The following is an 18,140-nucleotide window of genomic DNA, read 5'->3' as shown; positions in this document are numbered from 1 at the left end:
TCCTTTAATTGGTCCTGATTTTCCCAATGTAGTTTTCAACATATTTTAAACTTCTGAATCCAGAATGTCTGGCTTACATTCATTGCCCTTCCCCTGACTCTTTGGATTGCCTAATTTTAGCAGGTGTGCCCTGATCTTTGGCTTTCTTAATGCTCAGCAGGTATTACAGTAATACTCCCCCAGGTATTTTTCTGAATTCTGTCTTCAGAAGTAGAAGATGAAGGTTCAGGGTAGCATGATAGTGTATGATGAAAAAGAAATGTCTAACTAACTGTTACACTTCAAAAAGTGTAGTCCACAAATTTTATTGTTGCTTTTAGTTATGTGTCATTTCTTTACTGTGCTTTTGTGGTAGTAATATAGTGCTGAAAGACTCAGACTTGGTGAAGTCTTGTGCACTAATATGTTGAATAGTTTTTATGTAGCGATATTGTTAGTCACTGTTGTAAATTAAAGGCACACAGTGGAATGTAATGTCCAAATTAGTACTTTTATTAGGGAGGGAGGGAAACTCAACCATAAATCTAAGATAAGTGGTATGGCCTGTGGAGGACTTGATTCTTTTATGTTATCTGCCAATTAAAGCATGTAAACATTTTGTAAAAAAGCCTCACAGTTTGGCAAATGTTCTGAGTTGCTTTTATATGGTAAGTATTTCTTCAATTTTTATATTTGATAGCAATACTTTATGTGCATAGCTTTACAAACAATATTTGTTGTTGGGAATATTAATCAGCTGTTGCTCGTTGTTGTTATTAAAAGCAATAGTTCTTAACTTACGAAAGATCTGACATAATTTCTTAAAATGGGTCTGAAGTTACAGTTAATTTAACTACAATTCTATATAATATAAAATGTCCTTTAGGCCCTTCTCCTGTACGGAGAAACTGTCAAGGTGGTGGGAGATTTATCATAAGCTGCATTGACCTGGGCTTCCAAAAATAGTCACTGCATTCATTGTGCTTCACTATTGAAGACTTTGTATTACCGCTGACCCTGAAATTAGACCCAGCTCCAGTGTGGAATTGTGTAACCTCTGTAATAACACCAAGAAGTCCTACAAATGAGGGCACGAGAACCACTGCATAAAGCTTCTGCGGTCCTACAGAACTGCCCCAGCAGTGAGACAAAGCCTTTCTTCTGGAACCCCTGCACAGCTCTGCCTCCGCAGCAGCACTGACCCCTGCTCTGCTGTTGTGGTTCACGCTGGGGAGAAAAGGGGCTTTTAGGTCTGGGGAAGGTAAAATAGTGTCCCTGCAATACACCACAATGGGGATGCTAACGTCACAGAGAATCTTGCGTTACTTCCTATTAGAGAACTCTGGTTCTGAGTACTTCAGTTTGTGCAGGAAGCTGACTTTGGATCATGCCGCAAAACACTACGCTTTGAAGTTAGTTGATTGTGGCTCATACCACAGTAAGGTGAATCTACTTGCGAACTCTAGATTAACACAACTTCAGCTGATCAAGTAGCAGCTGTCTGATAGAAGTTTCTGAAAGTTGTATCGGGTAATGCACGCTGCATTTATTCCTCACTCACGCTACAAGCAGCTCATTCTGAGCTGCCAGCCCTAATCACGGAAATACCCTAACTACATCCTTTTTTGCTCATATGTTATCCTTTAAGATGTAGGTAATGTGTTGCGTTTTCTTAAAGTTTTAATTAAAGAACTTTTGAATGGTTCAGTAACTTTTTTCTTATGTTTGCATTAATAGATCTATGTCATTGGCTTTAAAATGTGGGTTTGGTATTAAATTGGTATTATTCTCAAAACGTACAGAAAAAAATCTTTCAAGTCTTGCTCTCTTTAGCTTTCCTGACACTGCCTTCCTCCAGTTCTTCTTCAGCATCCCGTTAGGAAGGTCTGTGTTCCCTTGATGTCTGAACTTCTGCTTCTCCCACCTCCCTTCCTATGCCCATTCCTACATGTTACTTTCATTTTGTGATATGTTGTCCTAAATACATCACTTTCAACTCAATATAGTAAAAGCAGAACCTCTCCTGATAGCCTCCAACCCTCCGTGTTCCCTGTGTTTCCTTCCAGCACTGACAGTACTACTGTGCTCTTTTTACTTTGGACTGCAGCCCTCACAGGGGGATGTTTATCTCCTGGACAACTGAGGTCTGAATCGTACGAATCCTTTCCCATATGAATAGCTTCAGTGTTCTGTGAAGAAATAGGCCATATGTAAGAAATAATTATGAGCATTGAGTTCGTCTTTGTCCAAATCCCAGTGGAAAAGTGGCTGCATGAGAAATTTCAGGATAATAACTGACAATCATTGATATATTTGCCTGCAGTCTTGGCACAAAGTCCAAGGACTGATTGAACCTGGGCAATGGACTACCCTTTCATTTTGGGAAGTGTTCCTTCCTTCCAGAATACTGCCTGTGAAGCATGGAGAGCTTCTCCCTTCTGGTCCTGCTCATTGACTGTGATAGAGAAAAGACTTAAGTCTTGACTTAAGACTCCAGCCATGTCAGTGAGGCATGTTCACAGGCACCGACTTACATAACTAAAGAAAAGTGTAGCTTTTTAACGTCGGTGGCTAGTTAAGTGAAAAAGCGATACGAATACAACATGTGCAGTGCTAACTGAACAATGTTGGAAGTCCTGCGCTTACTCTTGACTTCTGCACCCCGGACTGTGAAGCTGGCATGCAAGGAATGACTTCTGCGTGCTGCGCAATGGGAGCGTCTCCAGTCACTGTTTACACACTGTTAGCATTGCTGTATATATGTGTATGCTGTTAAACTGTATGGAACACATTCAGTGGACCTAATGCCTCTCAGATACTACCGACATAGGCTTTTCTCTACACCTCTGCCATAGCTGCTTTTCCATATGCCCAGAAGAGTAGCTGGCAACTGCCAAAAAGGCTGGGTCAGCTCTCTCTAGCTGGCGTTTTTTATATTACAGTTTCATCTGCAAAATACTTTGTTGGGGATTACCAAGTACTGACTGTCAGGAGTGCTTTATTAAGTTTCTGGATCTGCAAGGGTGCCTCAAGTCCTACTGAGAGGTCACTGAAGAAAGGGGGTGCTGACCTCTTTGCAACCACAAGAAATCAAAGCCTTTCATTTTAACCAGAGTACATGGGATTTTTATTTCATTTTAATAGATTGTTATTTTTATGTCTTGGTCTTTGAGAAAAATCAACGCTCAAGACCTTAAGGCTTCATTACATTATGAAACTAATGGGCATGCACATGCCAACCCCGTGAAATCAGTGGCACTAAGGTGTGTTCTGGAGCAGGTGCTATGCACAATTCACACTTCCTTGAATCCCACGCCTGCATTGGTCCATGTCCGAGAAGTTTAGTTTAGGTACTGAATGATCATCAGATTGCTGCCTCTTTCTCACTTTCTTTTCTAACGTATCCAGCAAGTAGAGAAAGGTGGCATGTCTGCTAATGCAGGGCATTTTTTGCAGAGGTCCTTCAGTGCAGGCACCTCACTATCTTCTGAGTGATGTGCAATGCCACCCACAGTGACACTATTCAAGATAATGTCAGAAGCCTAGAAGAGCAGTCATATGTTGAGGGAAGTTTTGGTGGTGTAGATATATCTGCTAATACAGTCCAAGGAAACACCATCCTCCTAGAAACAGCTGTTCTCTGTACTTCTACAATTCAGATTACATGAAGAAATGTTGTTGTGGTATCTTTTTGAACACGTCTTGAGATCTACAGAACGCATCAGATAGATGGTCTACCTGACTTTAGTTGTGTTCTTGTTATTGCCACACTCCAGCAATTTTTATTCTTCAGGAGCCGAACAGAGAGAACAATCCTTTCCTACATGTGCAGAGCACAACATAATGGTTGTTCAGAACATAGTGTGTTTTTCTTTTGTACTAGTTCATGTCCAGCATTTAACTAGTAAGTCATTCCAGTATTTTAGTATTCTGTATTGAGTCTATGGTGGTAGGAATGGAGGAAAATGTACTATACTTTGTATATGCATCTTTCTTCCATCTGCATATGTATTTCAGGATTCAGACAAACCTTGGAAATTCCTCTATTTAAAGAGTTGTTTAAACTTTTAAGGAGAAAATGGAGAAAAGATTTTTTTAATGAATATTATTGTAATTTTTAGAATTCTCATGAGAATGCGATGGGTCATAGGAGGTTTTCTTTCTGTTGGGTTAAAATAAGTAGTATGCATGCTGTTAGAGATCATGAATATTGTATCATCAATGATAATGGTACAGTGTGATTCTCATTCAATTTAAATGAGCTCTTTTAAGACAGTCTTAAATTCACCCGTAAGGGCTCCTATAGAAATGATTCTATCTTTAGAATGTAATATTAGTAATTCCTAACGCTGAATTATAATTTCCATTCTCAGATGAGCAAGACATTTTGCTCATTCCACTGGATGATTTTTTTAAAATTTTATCTGGGTTTTTATGAATCTTCAAGGCCACTGCCTGCCAGAGCATTTCAAATCTGAACAAACTTGAGTGAACAGGAAAAGGTCACATCAGTGTGGAACTGGTTAAATTCCAGCTGTTGACAATCCATCGGTTTTGACCCATGCTGCTAGATTACAGCAGGTTATGGTGTCGGGGCATTTACAGGAATACATCCTCTTTCAAGCATGCATTTTCAGAGTGGATTGTTTCCATTACTGGAAACAAAATACTGTTTCTACTTTTAAACTTAATTCTTTATTCATATAAGAAAACTGTCAGAATTTTGATTAAGCCATATTTCAGATTTTTTTTGTGAAATTTTTTTTACTATTATATAATTGCAGCAAAAGAGCAGTTATTTTTAATGCTTACTTACATTTTTCACACTCCTTTTGAAAAATGGTTGGTTTTTAAGTGAAAGAAATTTGACTTAAAAGCAACCAAATAAACATTCTTTAAAAAATGAAGAAACTCACTTCTTTCCCAAAACTGAATGACTGAAGAAAAACACTGCTTTGAGTTCATTATGCCTTTTTTTCAGGGTAGGTCTTATTTCTGTCAGTGCAATGGGATCAAGATTTAAATTAGTGAAATGCCAGCTTAGGATATGTGATTAAAATTGGTTTTAATGGTTGCTTTTCTAGGTCTTATGTCAGCAAGGTTACTCCTCTATCTTTAGCTAGAATTTATTTGCTAACCCAAGGATTCTTTTTCTGCTGTTGTTGCCTCATCAGATCTGGGGAGAGACCATTCATCAACTTGGTCAGTATTCAATCATAGTGATCATTCTGCATCCTTGATCCAGGTCAGAACCAAATCATTGGACTAAGTTTTGGTGATACATTGTCATGAACTAAAACTAATTTAATTTTTATCAAGACCTATCCCTTTCCCCTTTCTGAATGTGACTGTACAAACCTGAGCAGCATTTCAAACTATGAGATGTAAGGTGAGCTGCATGTGAATTGAAGGTTTTCATATGCAACGGTAGTTTGAAGTTGCCATACATTTTTTCCTCCATTTTGTGGTTTATATGGAAGTGTGCAAAGTGTTGTGCTGCGAGACAGTTCTTGCACTGGCAGACTTGTTAGAGGAGCGTGTTGCGGGGTTCCTGATATAGTACACATATTGGACAGTACTTCAGCTTCACACACATTGAGTAGTCATAGGCTTAAGCAAATTCCACAGCTGCATAGCAGATGTGGCATATACGTATTTGACAGGTGCCACATGCTGATTCAGCTGTTTTACTGTTGTGTGCCTTCATTTTGGCCACTTTATCCTTTAGATGCTTATGAAAGGTTATAGCCCAGGGTGACACTGATTTATAAGTGAGCATGTCTCATATTTCTTCAGCAGTGTGGAAGCACAGTGGAAATGGAATTCACTGCTACTATTTTGCTCATGCTTATGAGAAGGTATCACCTGTTATGAGACGAGACTGGCTGTGTCAGCGCTTTGAGTAGCATCTGTGTAAAAGAATATAATAACTGTATGACAAGCTGAAGCAGATGTCATCTACTTTTTTAGAGAGTAGGTAGAAGGTCATTGTTGTAATGATTCCACAATGTGACTACAAGCAATGGGGCCCTAGAGAAGGCAGGACCTTTTCTGTATGCTGCTTTTGTTTCCTCTTGAGCTTTCTAAACCATTTGTCTTGATTAAACACAATAGCAGGGTGTTATCCGCACTTGTTAACATGCATGTAAGGATGGGACTCCCAAAGACCTTAAAACATAGGGGAAGCAAGACTATTAATGGATAGGCAGTTGCCTGCCCAGTGCAAACCTGGTGTGAACAGGGCAATGCCCCTTGAGAGTCAGCTGGCCAAAAGCAAGAACATGAAGCACTTTTTTTTAGGAATTTCAGCACTATTATGCTTCCCTGGGAGGATACCAGTCTTCGCACTCAATGGCCATACTGGATGACATGTAATGTCTGTATGGCCAATATCCCTACTCTGAAACTTGCCAGTCAAGTAGCAGAAGTTACTTAGGCAAAGAGTATCAGAAACTCAGTAAGAGCAAATCTTGCCACAGTCCCTGAAGTATTCACCTATTTCTGACAATCAGTGTAGAGACTTTCCGTCTGTAATTTAAGGGCATTACTCCACCTGTGCAGTCACTGTGCGTAGTTCTGGGTTCTGTCAACAGAATGGCTGCCACTTATTTGGCTCGATACTGTTGTCTAGAAAGTAATTTTCCATGTGTAGGTACTGTCTGGCTACTTAGGTACCCAATTTACTATCACAGGAGGTGAAGTTGGTGCTTGCCAGGCTGTGTTAAGTAGGCAGGGTAAATTCCAACACTAATATGAGAGGGTTTTTTTTTTTCCCCAGTTATCTCTCCGCTGACCTAGGTCAGCAACATTCAGCAAATCAACAGTTTCTGAAATATGTTTCAAGGTACGACACCGGCTGCAGCAGTGCCTTGGTGTGTGTAAAACAGGCAGTTGCCCCGGGTAGTTGTACATACTGCATTAAATGAATGCACAACAAAAAAGCTTCGGTTTCTTCTGCTGGAATGTGAGGTGTTATCATGAAAGCATGCTCCACGAAGTCCTTGAATTCCTCCCATTTCTCTCTGAGAAGGTTTTACTTTCTTCTGTGAATACTTTTGGTATTCAGAAGCTGATGTCTGAAATAGATGTGTGAAGATTGAGGCTGCATGTAGCCATATGACTGCAATGCGCGTGTAGCCATGGGATCGGCATGTGCAGTACTAGTTAGGGACAAATATTTCCAGGTATCTGCTCCACTGTGTTGTTCACCATTTGCATCTGGCTCTTGGTGGCCCCAGCTTGTACGACAGCTATTGCACTGGTCCTAGCCAGCAGCTGAATGGGCCAGGCATGGCAACAGATGCTGTTCCCAGTTTGTGGTTGGGAGCTTGTATGCATTTGTGGTTTGGTGTCGAATAACTTGTGCAAAGTATTAGCTTCAAGGTTTTGACATTTGTGGTATTTGAGCAAAGATAAACTGCATGGGTGTATTTGATGTGAGGGCTCTGGCAGCAGTTACTTGACAGACCATTGACTGGTAACTCCCTGCCTCCTCCACCAAAGTAAGAATCTCTTGCAAGCAGATGATTCTGAATTTATGTTGTTGAGTGGGAAATTCCGGTGCAGCTTCACTTGAATATTGACTGTCCCTCAGTATCGGATCACTTTTATTGATGGCTCATATCCATGTTGTGGTTGTTTAAATTCTAAATGACTCTTAGAATCAACCTGTGTTCAGCCTTTTGTGTAGAGGTAGTTTTAATGATGTGCTGATTTTTATGACTGTGGGCTATTTCAAGAGGCTTACAGTAAGATTTCTTTTCTTGTCAAATCCATTTTTGCTCTAGTGTTTGGAAGCTTTCTGTCTCTGTGGTCTATCGCTGTGATACACAATGAGCACCTAAAGAAGCCAGATGGGACTCTTGGCCTTGGGAACCTTGGACTGGTGAAGCTCCTTGAGCTATTTCAGACATTGAATGAGCTACCAGTCATGAGAATCTCTCCTGTGTTACTTGATACCCTCAAAACTTTGGGGAGGCTTGCTTCTGTTACTTGGAAAGTCTGTCAAGTAGCAAAATTATCTAGAAATATTCTTAAAGTGGGGAACAGGTGGCTTAGATTACTATCAAATGCAACCAGCGGAGTCCCAGTGTAAAAGGTGTGTGCATTTTCTCTTACATCATTGTGATTTTCCTTGACTACAAGCACAATTACATGACTGGAATGCAACACACAGATGTACCAGGATGCTGCAAAAGTATCTTAGTTCAGTGATAGTTGAGATGCTAATTTCCCAAGCAATCAGTCATGCGCAAAACAGAGCTGTTCTGAAATGTAAGAGATGGCGTTTAACACAGTCCTATTGCAGCTTTCTTAATGTGTTGGAGCACGTTGCCAGGTGAGGTAGCCAGCTGAGAATCTGGCCTATTATTTTAATGGGAATGAAACTGCGGAGGATAACCTTCTCACTGTACACCAAAGAAAAGGTGTTTATTGGCATTAGTTTTACTACTGCGGTACTTTTATAGAGTTCAAAAAGCTCCTGATAAGATCTATGTATATTCTGTTACCAGCTCTTCCATGTTGCCTATATCCTTATCAAGTTTGCAAATTCTCCTCGTCCAGATCTCTGGATCTTAGAAAGATCAGTGGACTTTGGAAGAACTTACACTCCCTGGCAATATTTTGCTCGTGAGTATCAATCCTTGTGTCGCTACTCTTTTGTAGACAGGTTTCTTTAATCATTTGCCCAGTAGCAGGAAAATGAGACCATGGGGCTTGCTGAAGATTTCAACTGCAGTGAAGACAGTCCGTGTGAAATATATTTCTTTTAGTTATCCACAATAAATTAGTGACAAGAGTGTAACTAAAAATGAGCATGATATTTTGAAAGTGTAACTCAGTACATCAATATTTTTCAGTCTGTTGGGAATTTTTGTTTTGTTTTGTTTGTCTTGGTTTTTTGGTATGTCTACACTACAGTGTCCTTCATCCCATGGGACCCCGGAGTTCCTTGCAAAAACCAAAGTGAAATACAAATGCAAAATCTTGGAGTATATATATAGCTTGTTGTGATGATATGAGAAATACTGTGCTGTGTCTTGTCAGGCACCACTGAACTGCTTAGAACGAGAAATGATTTGGTTTTAGGAACTTCCATTTTTCTGTGCTGAGTGAAGCAATCACTGTTATTACTCAGTTATGGGGGAGAATTTACCTGAAAGCACAGGGGATACTTCTTTGTTAATTTAAATTAGAACAATGGTGTTTATTTTCACACATAAAAATAATCTTGTTCTCACTTGACTAGACTCCAAAGCAGATTGCTTGGAGCGCTTCGGAAAGGAGGCTAATCTTCCGGTGAGGAGGGACAGCGATGTCCTTTGCACCACAGAGTACTCTCGCATTCTGCCTCTTGAAAATGGAGAGGTAAGTGCTTTTAGGAAAGTAACGTGTAATGCTGGGAGCAAGCAGCATTGGTTTCAGGAGTTTGCTGTTTCAATAAAAAACTGGAACTGGAAGTAATTTTTCAGCTGTGACTGCTTGAATCTACATTAGTAAGTCCATAACCAAGCACTTAAGTAGCTGATGAGATTTTTGGAGGGTGAGCTGGCTCCTCCTAACTTTCACCATTCCCTGTGGGGGTAGGGGCTGCTCAGAGCCACCTGTGTTGATTTTTATCACGATTTAGGTACCTCACTTTAGCCATATGCATTTGAAGGTGTTGGCCGCATTTTCTGAACACTTCCAATGTACAGAGCAGAACTTACTGCATCAGAATTGCTCATGGGAGTAAAGGCTGTAGAAACAGATATTTACCATTCAGGAATAAGTAGCTGTTTAAGAAAAGAATACATAAAATGCTACATATTTATAATATATGTGTTTGGAAAATGTTGCTCTGATTTTAGCCGTTGTTCCTTGCCTGGCAGAACTGTGGCTTGTGTTATTTGAATGAATGTTAAACTCCTAGCTGGGCTGATGGCTCCTGCTGACATTCTCCTTTTACGCCTGATGTGGTTAGAATCCAGATCTGAACTCCTCAAGAGTTATCCAGAGTTTTGAGCATATGGATCTGGGGTTTTATGGATCTTTAATTCATATTAAAGTAGAATTTGTTTATTAACATATCTGTAAAATTTTCCTAATAAAATATTGTAGAGAATAATTTCCATAGAAGAACACTGCTGGTGCCATCCCCTATTATGTGCTGTATGACTTTTCCTAAAGGAATTGTGCTGCAGGCAGAACCGTCACCATTCCCTTATTATGAGCTTCAGAGCATAGGAGCCATTTGAAAATAGAAATCTGTTATCTGGTTGGTTATAAATAAATGAAAGTCTCTTACTCAGTCCTCTACATGCACACTGGATTGTTAATTTAATAGAGATTCATGATTGCTAGGCTGCTGGCATCTGTTTCTTTAAAAAATAAAAAAGTACCAGAGCCCTTGTTTTGAAAGTCAGAAAAACCTGCTTTCATGTGAGGGGATTTTCTAAAGCAACACTGTGTACTTTCTTCCGAAAGACCGTTAATACGCTCCCAGGCACTGGACCTGGTAACAATAATATTTTCCAGGAATGTTTGTGCCTTAACCCAAAAATAAATGTGCTTTGGGAAAGAGCCAAAACTTGATGTTTTTACTCAGGCAAAACTCCCATTGACACTATCAGCTGTTAATATAACTATTTGCAACTATTCCTATTGTTTTTTCCTATTAAACCATGTACTTTTTGTGTGTTACACCTACTGTTTTCAAAACAGATAGAGGCACTTTTTTTTTCCGATGTGCAATATGGGTAATGAGAATTCAGGAGGGTCCAAGACTAACAACACTATTTTTCCCAATGTCCTGGCTTCAGTATGAAATGTGTAGTTGCTACTGCAAATATGCTCAGAAACAATAGTAAGTTTTTGGATTCTTTTATTAATCTTGCTCTGTGCCGCTGCTGACACTTGCAGTTGATATATTTTAACAAAAATGTGCTTATTTCTTTGTTAGATTGTAGTATCTTTGGTAAATGGCCGCCCAGGAGCAAAAAACTTCACTTATTCCCCTAGTCTTCGAGAATTCACAAAAGCAACAAACATCCGCCTTCATTTTCTCAGAACTAATACACTTCTTGGACACTTGATATCAAAAGCTCAACGGGACCCCACTGTAACCCGTAGAGTAAGTACTGTTTTCACCGAGAGATACTCAACAACTGTATTCAGCATGTTAGAGACCCCAAAATATTCTGCATGTTTTAACAATTGAATTTTACAGTGACCCACCTTTAAATCCCTATATTTTCTCCAGGTTTGTTTGAGACAAGAAGGTAACTGGGTCAGCACATATTTTATGGAGGGGAAGTAATGCTTAATGATTCTGTAACAGACTGTCTTCTTTCCCTGTTTTTGAATATGGAAGGAAGTTGGGTGCATTATGGGAGCTATAAGGAGCCAAAGCGGAAATCTTCTAAACTCTTTTACGCAGGGCTGAGGAACTAAATCTCTTCAGCTTTATTTGACACTACTTTCCCGTATTTATTAAAAGAAAGATTTTCAGGAAACAGTACCTGAGTTTCTGAAGGAGCAGGAATCAAAGGGCGTACTTGAAAGTTACTATCTTTCCACAAATCGTTTGAGATGCTTAGGTGTTTTCAGTGGATTTTGGGCTATCCGAGAGCTTGAAAGCCAAAGTCCCACTCCCATTCAGTGGGGAAGTGTAAGGAAAATCATCTCTCACAAGGGAACACCACATGGAAATTCATATACTTAGAGAGATTGCAGACTTCATATTGTATTGTTATTTTTAACCTCTTCATTTAAAATGAAGATTCAGTAACAATTGGAGGAAACCCTGGGGTGAGGCACTGCACAAATGTGTGTGAGAGTTTCTGCATTGAAAAACATAAAACTATTCCAGTTACTTGATAGCACTCCCATTAGGTACCTTTATTGTCTTAAGTAAATTTTAAGATGTTGCTCACAGGCAGATGTAAATGCAGTATTTATTTTACGTGGCAAGCAGCACAGCTGTAGTATAAGGAACTTCTGATGTTATCATAGCCATGGGATGTAGGATAGATGAATGAAAGGTCGAGTGTTTTATTATAAAATTGTTAAAAGAGAGCACAAGTTTTCATTGTAGAGACCTTCCAAGTCTAGGAAAGAGTTAATATTCTTAAGGAAAATCTTTGTGTTAAACTTGTTATAGAAACAGATGAAAACCAGACCAGTTCTGTTCTCTTATCCAAGTAACTGCCTGGCTTCTCCTGTTAAAGGTTTGAGTTCGTGACACACTGAATTATACAGAGTATGTTTTATGTCCACATTGGGGCAGTTTGGCCTATTAATCATTTTGGCCTATTGCTAATTTGACTTATTACTGACCAGTGACAGTACAATTACTGTTAGTAGTAAAGCGTAGCTCTACAAGGCTGTATGAAACTATAGACCGGGTTGTGAAGACTCATACAAAAACCCAGTCGAGTACGTTTTCAGCTGTGCTGAAAACACTGAAAGCATAGGTTTTACTTACAGTATGAAAATGGTATGCACAGTTAGGAATTAATGTGTATTTGAATAGAGATAGTTCAGAAGGCAAAAATTATTTCCTAGTCTGTATATCCCATCTACTGTTCTTCACCTGCCTAGAGCAAAGAGAGCTAGTTGGAAAAGCTCCCTGCCTTGGGGAAGCATCTCATCTGTGCCCAGCCAACTCCACCTACATAAAAGTAGAGAATGTATATGAAACTGAAATGAATCACAAATGATTGAGGTTGGAAGAGACCTCTGGAGGTCCTCTGGTCCAATCTCCCTGCTCAAGCAGGGTCACCTAGAGCTGGTTAGCCAGGACCATGTCCAGTCGGTTCTTGAGTACCTCCAAGAAGGGAGACTCCACAACCTCTCTGGGCAACCTGTGCCAGTCACCCTCACAGTGAAAAAGTGTTTCTTGATGTTCAGAGGGAACCTCCTGCGTTTCAGTTTGTGCCTATTGCCTCTGGTCCTGACACTGGGCACCACTGACAAGAGCCTGGCTCCGTCCTCTTTGCACCCTCCCTTCAGGTATTTATACACATTGATAAGTTTCCCCCTGAGCCTTCTCTTCTCCACGCTGAGCAGTCCCAGCTCTCTCGGCCTTTTCTCATAGGAGAGATGCTCCGGCCCCTTCATCACCTTCGTGGCCCTTTGCTGGACTCTCTCCAGTATGTCCATGTCTCTCTTGTGCTGGGGAGCCCACAACTGGACCCAGCACTGCAGGTGTGGCCTCACCAGTGCTGAGTAGAGGGGAAGGCTCACCACTGAGAGAGGCTATATATACCACTTAGAGGGGCTGTATTGTGAATAGGGTGAGCACAGGAGACATAACTGCATAATGTTCTGACCCTTTTTCTCTTCATCCTCCAGTGGCATTAAATCTGCCCCTTTAATTTTTCTGGGGGTACATAGAGATCAAGATTTACAACCAGCTCTCCGTTCTGCCTGGTGCTCTAAGGAGACAAGGAAACAACTTCTGAGCTACAAAAATGTATGCAGAAGTTACTATTGATATGTATACAGTAATGATATTTTCACTGAGTTGAACCAATTAAATTTTTATCTTCTGTTGCCTGGATGCCTGCAAGGCATGAGGATGAGATACAAAGTGTTTCAACTTCAGGTCACAATTTCAAATCCAGCTTGAGTCACGAGTGATTTTGACTGAGCTGGTGATTTTGGTCTGTTTCTAGCGTTTAATGATCATGTCTGACAGAATGGGGAAACTGCACTGCCCATACCAGCGTGTCTGGTTTGTTGACGAGACCAAGGTCTCACAAATTGATGCTTTGACAGTACTTTACATCTCCATCCTCAAGCTGGCTTTGAACAAGCTTTGGGCTTGGGTACTGGTGGCTGTGTAGCTGCTGGGGAATGGAGAGCTACAGCAATATGCATTTGGTGTGAGCTGCACAAGCCTGTTGCTATCAGGCACCCCATGGGTATTGACTTTGATTTGCTGGTACTCGTACTGAGACATAGACATCACCAGAGGTTTGGCCATTGGCTGCCTGACTTCGGCCTTTTGTAAAGGCATGCCTTTAAAATTCTGATGAGCAAGATTTAACAATCTGATGTTGATGTTTCTGACATAATACAAGTAAGGAAAGATCTATATGTACTTCTTGTGCTTGTTCCACAGTATTACTACAGTATAAAGGACATCAGTATAGGTGGTCGATGTGTTTGCCATGGCCATGCTGAAGTATGTAATGCAAAGAGTGCTGAAAACCAATACCAGTAAGTAAACTGAGCATAACATTAATTTAATATGAGGAAAACAATACATGAATGCTTTCAAATGCCTTTTTTATTATAGAATGATGTAGTCTTAGGGGGATTTTTCATTATATTTAAAAAAGTGGAATCTGCTAATGATTGACAAGAAAACATGTCAAGAGCTACTGTATGTGAAATACAATCATTAAAAGTCTTTACTTAGTTTTTTATTTTTAATTGAAATAAGAGTTTGGCAGATTTAATAATTTTTTAGAAACCTTTAGTTCTTTTTGGAAAACATGGGTTGATATCACCTTCCAACAGCAGGAATTAGAAAGCCAACTCAAGAACAAAGTTAGTGAACTTCCTGGAGATATTGAGCATTATAACTGAGCTCAGCCAAGATCCAATGGCTTTCAATCATTACTAGAAAAAATAAAAACAGAAACTGGATGAACTGTTCCCTTTCCCTGTGAAATTCCCTTTCTCTGTGAAGTTTATGATCTCCGTATTGATTTCACAAGGAGTTAGATCAGGCTTCTCGGCTCATCTGCTGTAGGGAAGTGACTGTGAATAATCAGGCTATCTAAAACATGTTTTAAAAGCCTGCTTTAAACCAGCTCTTGCTCTTATCCATGATGGTATTGAAACAAACTTTTATCAGGACGATGCAATATTTCCAGTTGTGTTTTAATGAAGAGTAAGCGGGCAGATGGGTGCCTCATTTCCAGATGTCTATGCCAGAGAACAGTAAGTACAGACGGTGTGAATTCTATGGGAATAGGATGGTTATACTCGAAACCTGTATTGCCCCTTGGTTTTTAGACTACCAGATAAGAGAGGAATATTGGAAAAGGCCTCTCCAGTCTCAAGGTCTCTTTGTTCCTCCCGGGATTCAGTTACTATGCATGATAGTAAGACCTAGCCCATAATGAGAGCTTGCCCTTTAAGTAGGCTATTCAGCTAAATCAAAATAAATATGAACTACATTTTCTTGACGAATAATGTGCACTATTTTTAAAATTACAAGATGAAGTTATGATCTTGGTTTATTAAAAATACTGATAAAATTATTGTAAACAAAACATAATGAGAAAATTATGAAGGCGTGCCTATAAAGGTGATAAATATTTTGATTTACTGTAGGTCAACAAGCTTGAGCCTTGGAATGAAGCTAAAATAGGATACATCCTAAACTGTTATGTATCATCTTCATTTAATATTCTAGAATAAAGTTTCATAATCCAGTCTATTGAATCTGATTATAAATGTTCTTTATAAGTAATTTGTGCTAATAAACTCATAATCACATGATCAAAGTAATCAATCATGAAGAATTTTAGGAATGTTCCAAAATGTTCTAGTATTACTGTTCGACCTCTTTACATCTGAGCTTATGTCTTGTCCTTTTCACACTATGTGTAAGTCTTGGACTCCAATAAAATTAAGAAAAAAAGTTTAAATCCAGCTTCAGTAGAATAAGAGGCTTTCATTTCTATAGGTTTCAGTGTGAATGTCAGCATAACACTTGTGGGGAAACCTGTGATCACTGCTGCCCTGGATATAATCAGAAACAGTGGCAACCTGCAACAGCTGGGAGCACAAATCTATGCGAACGTGAGTAGCCTAAAAGATGCTATGTTAAAAGGGACATTGACAAGTGGGTGGGAATTAGCCATAGCACACGTGTTCATGGAGCATAACTAGCACACTGCATGTTTTAACACCTTTTTTCTTTACTGAGAAAATTCTTACCATACAGCAATAAGGAACAGATGATGCAGTGAATATTATTTATGTTCTTCTCTCTTATTAAACAATGAAAATAGTCATTTGTGTGAGAATATTACATGAGAAAAGTGGAAGCCTTCTTGTAGTACATTGAGCCAACATCTCTCCCCGGTCATAGCTGTCTGCTGACAGATTGTGGATTCCCACTAGCACAGCAGAGACTATGGGCATCTTGTACAACTTCAAAATTTGCCTCCCCATCACCCAGCCTCTTGGTGTTCAGATTGCAGAGAGATTGCTCAAGGCTGCCACTGCTGACAGGCGCTTGAGCTGCCCTCCGTTCTCCTCCTGATGGTCGCCCCTCGGTAAGCAGGCACAAAGGTGTTCCTGGTGGGGAGTCCTGGCAATTCCACACTTGCACCCCTTCCTGTGCTTGTAGTTGTGAGTTTGGAGTGCTTTAGCCCCACAGACTGAGTAGTCAAGCTGGAGAAGCCCATTGACCTTTCTCCCCCCTCGCCTGTGTTTCATTCTTTTGTTAAAGAAAATGACCGCACGGACCCCCTTTTGGTGGAGGGGTACGTACTGTCACACACGGGTGTTTTGCATCCTTCTGGCCAGAAACCAGTGAGTGTGGTACAGACGGTGTTCCCATCTCTGTGCACATCCTATTCTGAGCAAATGTGTTGGCAGCCTGCAGTTTCCTTTGTGTCTGGCCTAATTTATTTTCCTTGTCTGCCATTCCTGAGAGTAGCGTAGCCAGTGGGTACAAACCGTTAACAGGGGAACCTTATTTGAAAGCCAGAGAGATGTACCTATATAATTACTTTGAGGAATAGAGATGACTTGTTTAGTCAAAACTGCAGTACTAAGACTGAGTGTTGGGTGGGGGGGAAGATGATTAAAATGTTTGATAGGAGATAGGCATGTTGGGACACAATTTTTGGACAATATTTGAAACCTCACTTAAATTCCCCTCTTTGAAAGGAAAACATTTTCTGCCAGGAAAGAGATAGACAAAGAGCATAAATAATGTCATGTTTTTTAAAGAATGAGTTTATAGAAGATCATCTACAAGATTCTGAGCCAAACCAACTTTGCTTCTAACTACCTCTGAAAAAATACTCTTTTTAGTTTGGATTGCTCCTAGCGATTTGAGGTGATTTGTTGAGAACGTTTGCCAGGTGCAGACCTCTTTTCCTGGCAGCCAGTAGTGAAGGAATTAAAGCAACATTGTTAAGCTTCCCAGAAGCCTGAGGTCCCTTGAGAGAAACTGATTGAAGGAGGTTGGTGGGAGCTTGTAGGGATATGCCCAACCTTTTGCGATGAGTTTCCCAGTACTGTATGGGTCAGCAAATGTCCCAAAGTGGTAAGAAGATGCTTGGTGAGGTAGAAGGGGTTTCTATTCCCCTGTGAGAGAAAATGCTATTACTATAATCAGAGCAAATAATTTCCCTTTGCTATTAGAAGACATACTTGTGAGCTGTAGCTCACAGATGGTTTAGCCCTAGAGGCAAGGAGCTTTTATTTACATTGTAAATCTTTTTTTTTTTTTAATCTTCTCTTCTTTCCTTTTCTGACTTAGTATCTTGAACCACCATCTCATTTGTGCAATGTTTTATTTTCTTGAATAATTATATGAATAAAAAACCCCAAAGATCTTCACAGGCTATCACAACCTGGCCAAGGAACCCAGTCTCGACCTGTCTGGTTCCTGTCAGCAGACCATAAGGGAACCTGATGGTAGGCCACCATCTCAGCTGTGGTGTTGGTAGTTTCTAGGAAAAGGCTTCCTTGCCAAAGCTGTTCGGATATAAAGACGCAGAGGAGATACAGAGAATGATAGCTTTATAAAGTCAAAACTTCAGGAATTTCCTGACAAGGTTTCCCTGGTGTGCGGGAACATCTGTAATTAAAAGCTGACCTAGCACCCGGATGCTTGGGGAAGCCTTTTTTGCTTTCTGCATTCTTTCAAAAAAATTCCCGTTGTTCCTCTCCAGCAATGAAAGAAGATCAGATCAGAAAAAAAAGGACATAGGATGAGTTTATGGCAAAACCATGGTCCTATCCTTTGATTTATTCTGTTTGCTTGCTACTATGGTTGGTTCCTACTCAGATTTATATTATAGTTCTGGAAGATTTCAGTGAAGACAGGCAGAGCTTTACGTGACCAACGGGAAGGACAAGGGGGAATGGCTTTAAACTAAAGGGGGGTAGATTTAGACTAGATACAAGGAAGAAATTTTTTA

General features: G+C 40.0%; 1 protein-coding gene across 1 annotated transcript in view; it reads left to right on the top strand.

Moving 5' to 3' along the window:
• LAMA3 (laminin subunit alpha 3) overlaps window positions 1-18,140 on the top strand; it is a 122,209-nt gene that overhangs the window by 9,577 nt on the left and 94,492 nt on the right. The window contains exons 3-7 of the mRNA XM_076329830.1: window positions 8,493-8,610; window positions 9,230-9,348; window positions 10,922-11,092; window positions 14,087-14,184; window positions 15,665-15,780. Of these exons, the coding sequence (XP_076185945.1) occupies window positions 8,493-8,610; window positions 9,230-9,348; window positions 10,922-11,092; window positions 14,087-14,184; window positions 15,665-15,780 (622 nt within the window). The remainder of the gene's footprint in view (window positions 1-8,492; window positions 8,611-9,229; window positions 9,349-10,921; window positions 11,093-14,086; window positions 14,185-15,664; window positions 15,781-18,140) is intronic.

This window comes from Aptenodytes patagonicus, chromosome 2 (genome assembly GCF_965638725.1).
Source record: "Aptenodytes patagonicus chromosome 2, bAptPat1.pri.cur, whole genome shotgun sequence".
Classification (NCBI taxonomy): Eukaryota; Metazoa; Chordata; class Aves; order Sphenisciformes; family Spheniscidae; genus Aptenodytes; species Aptenodytes patagonicus.
This window is presented reverse-complemented; position numbering and strand designations above follow the sequence as displayed.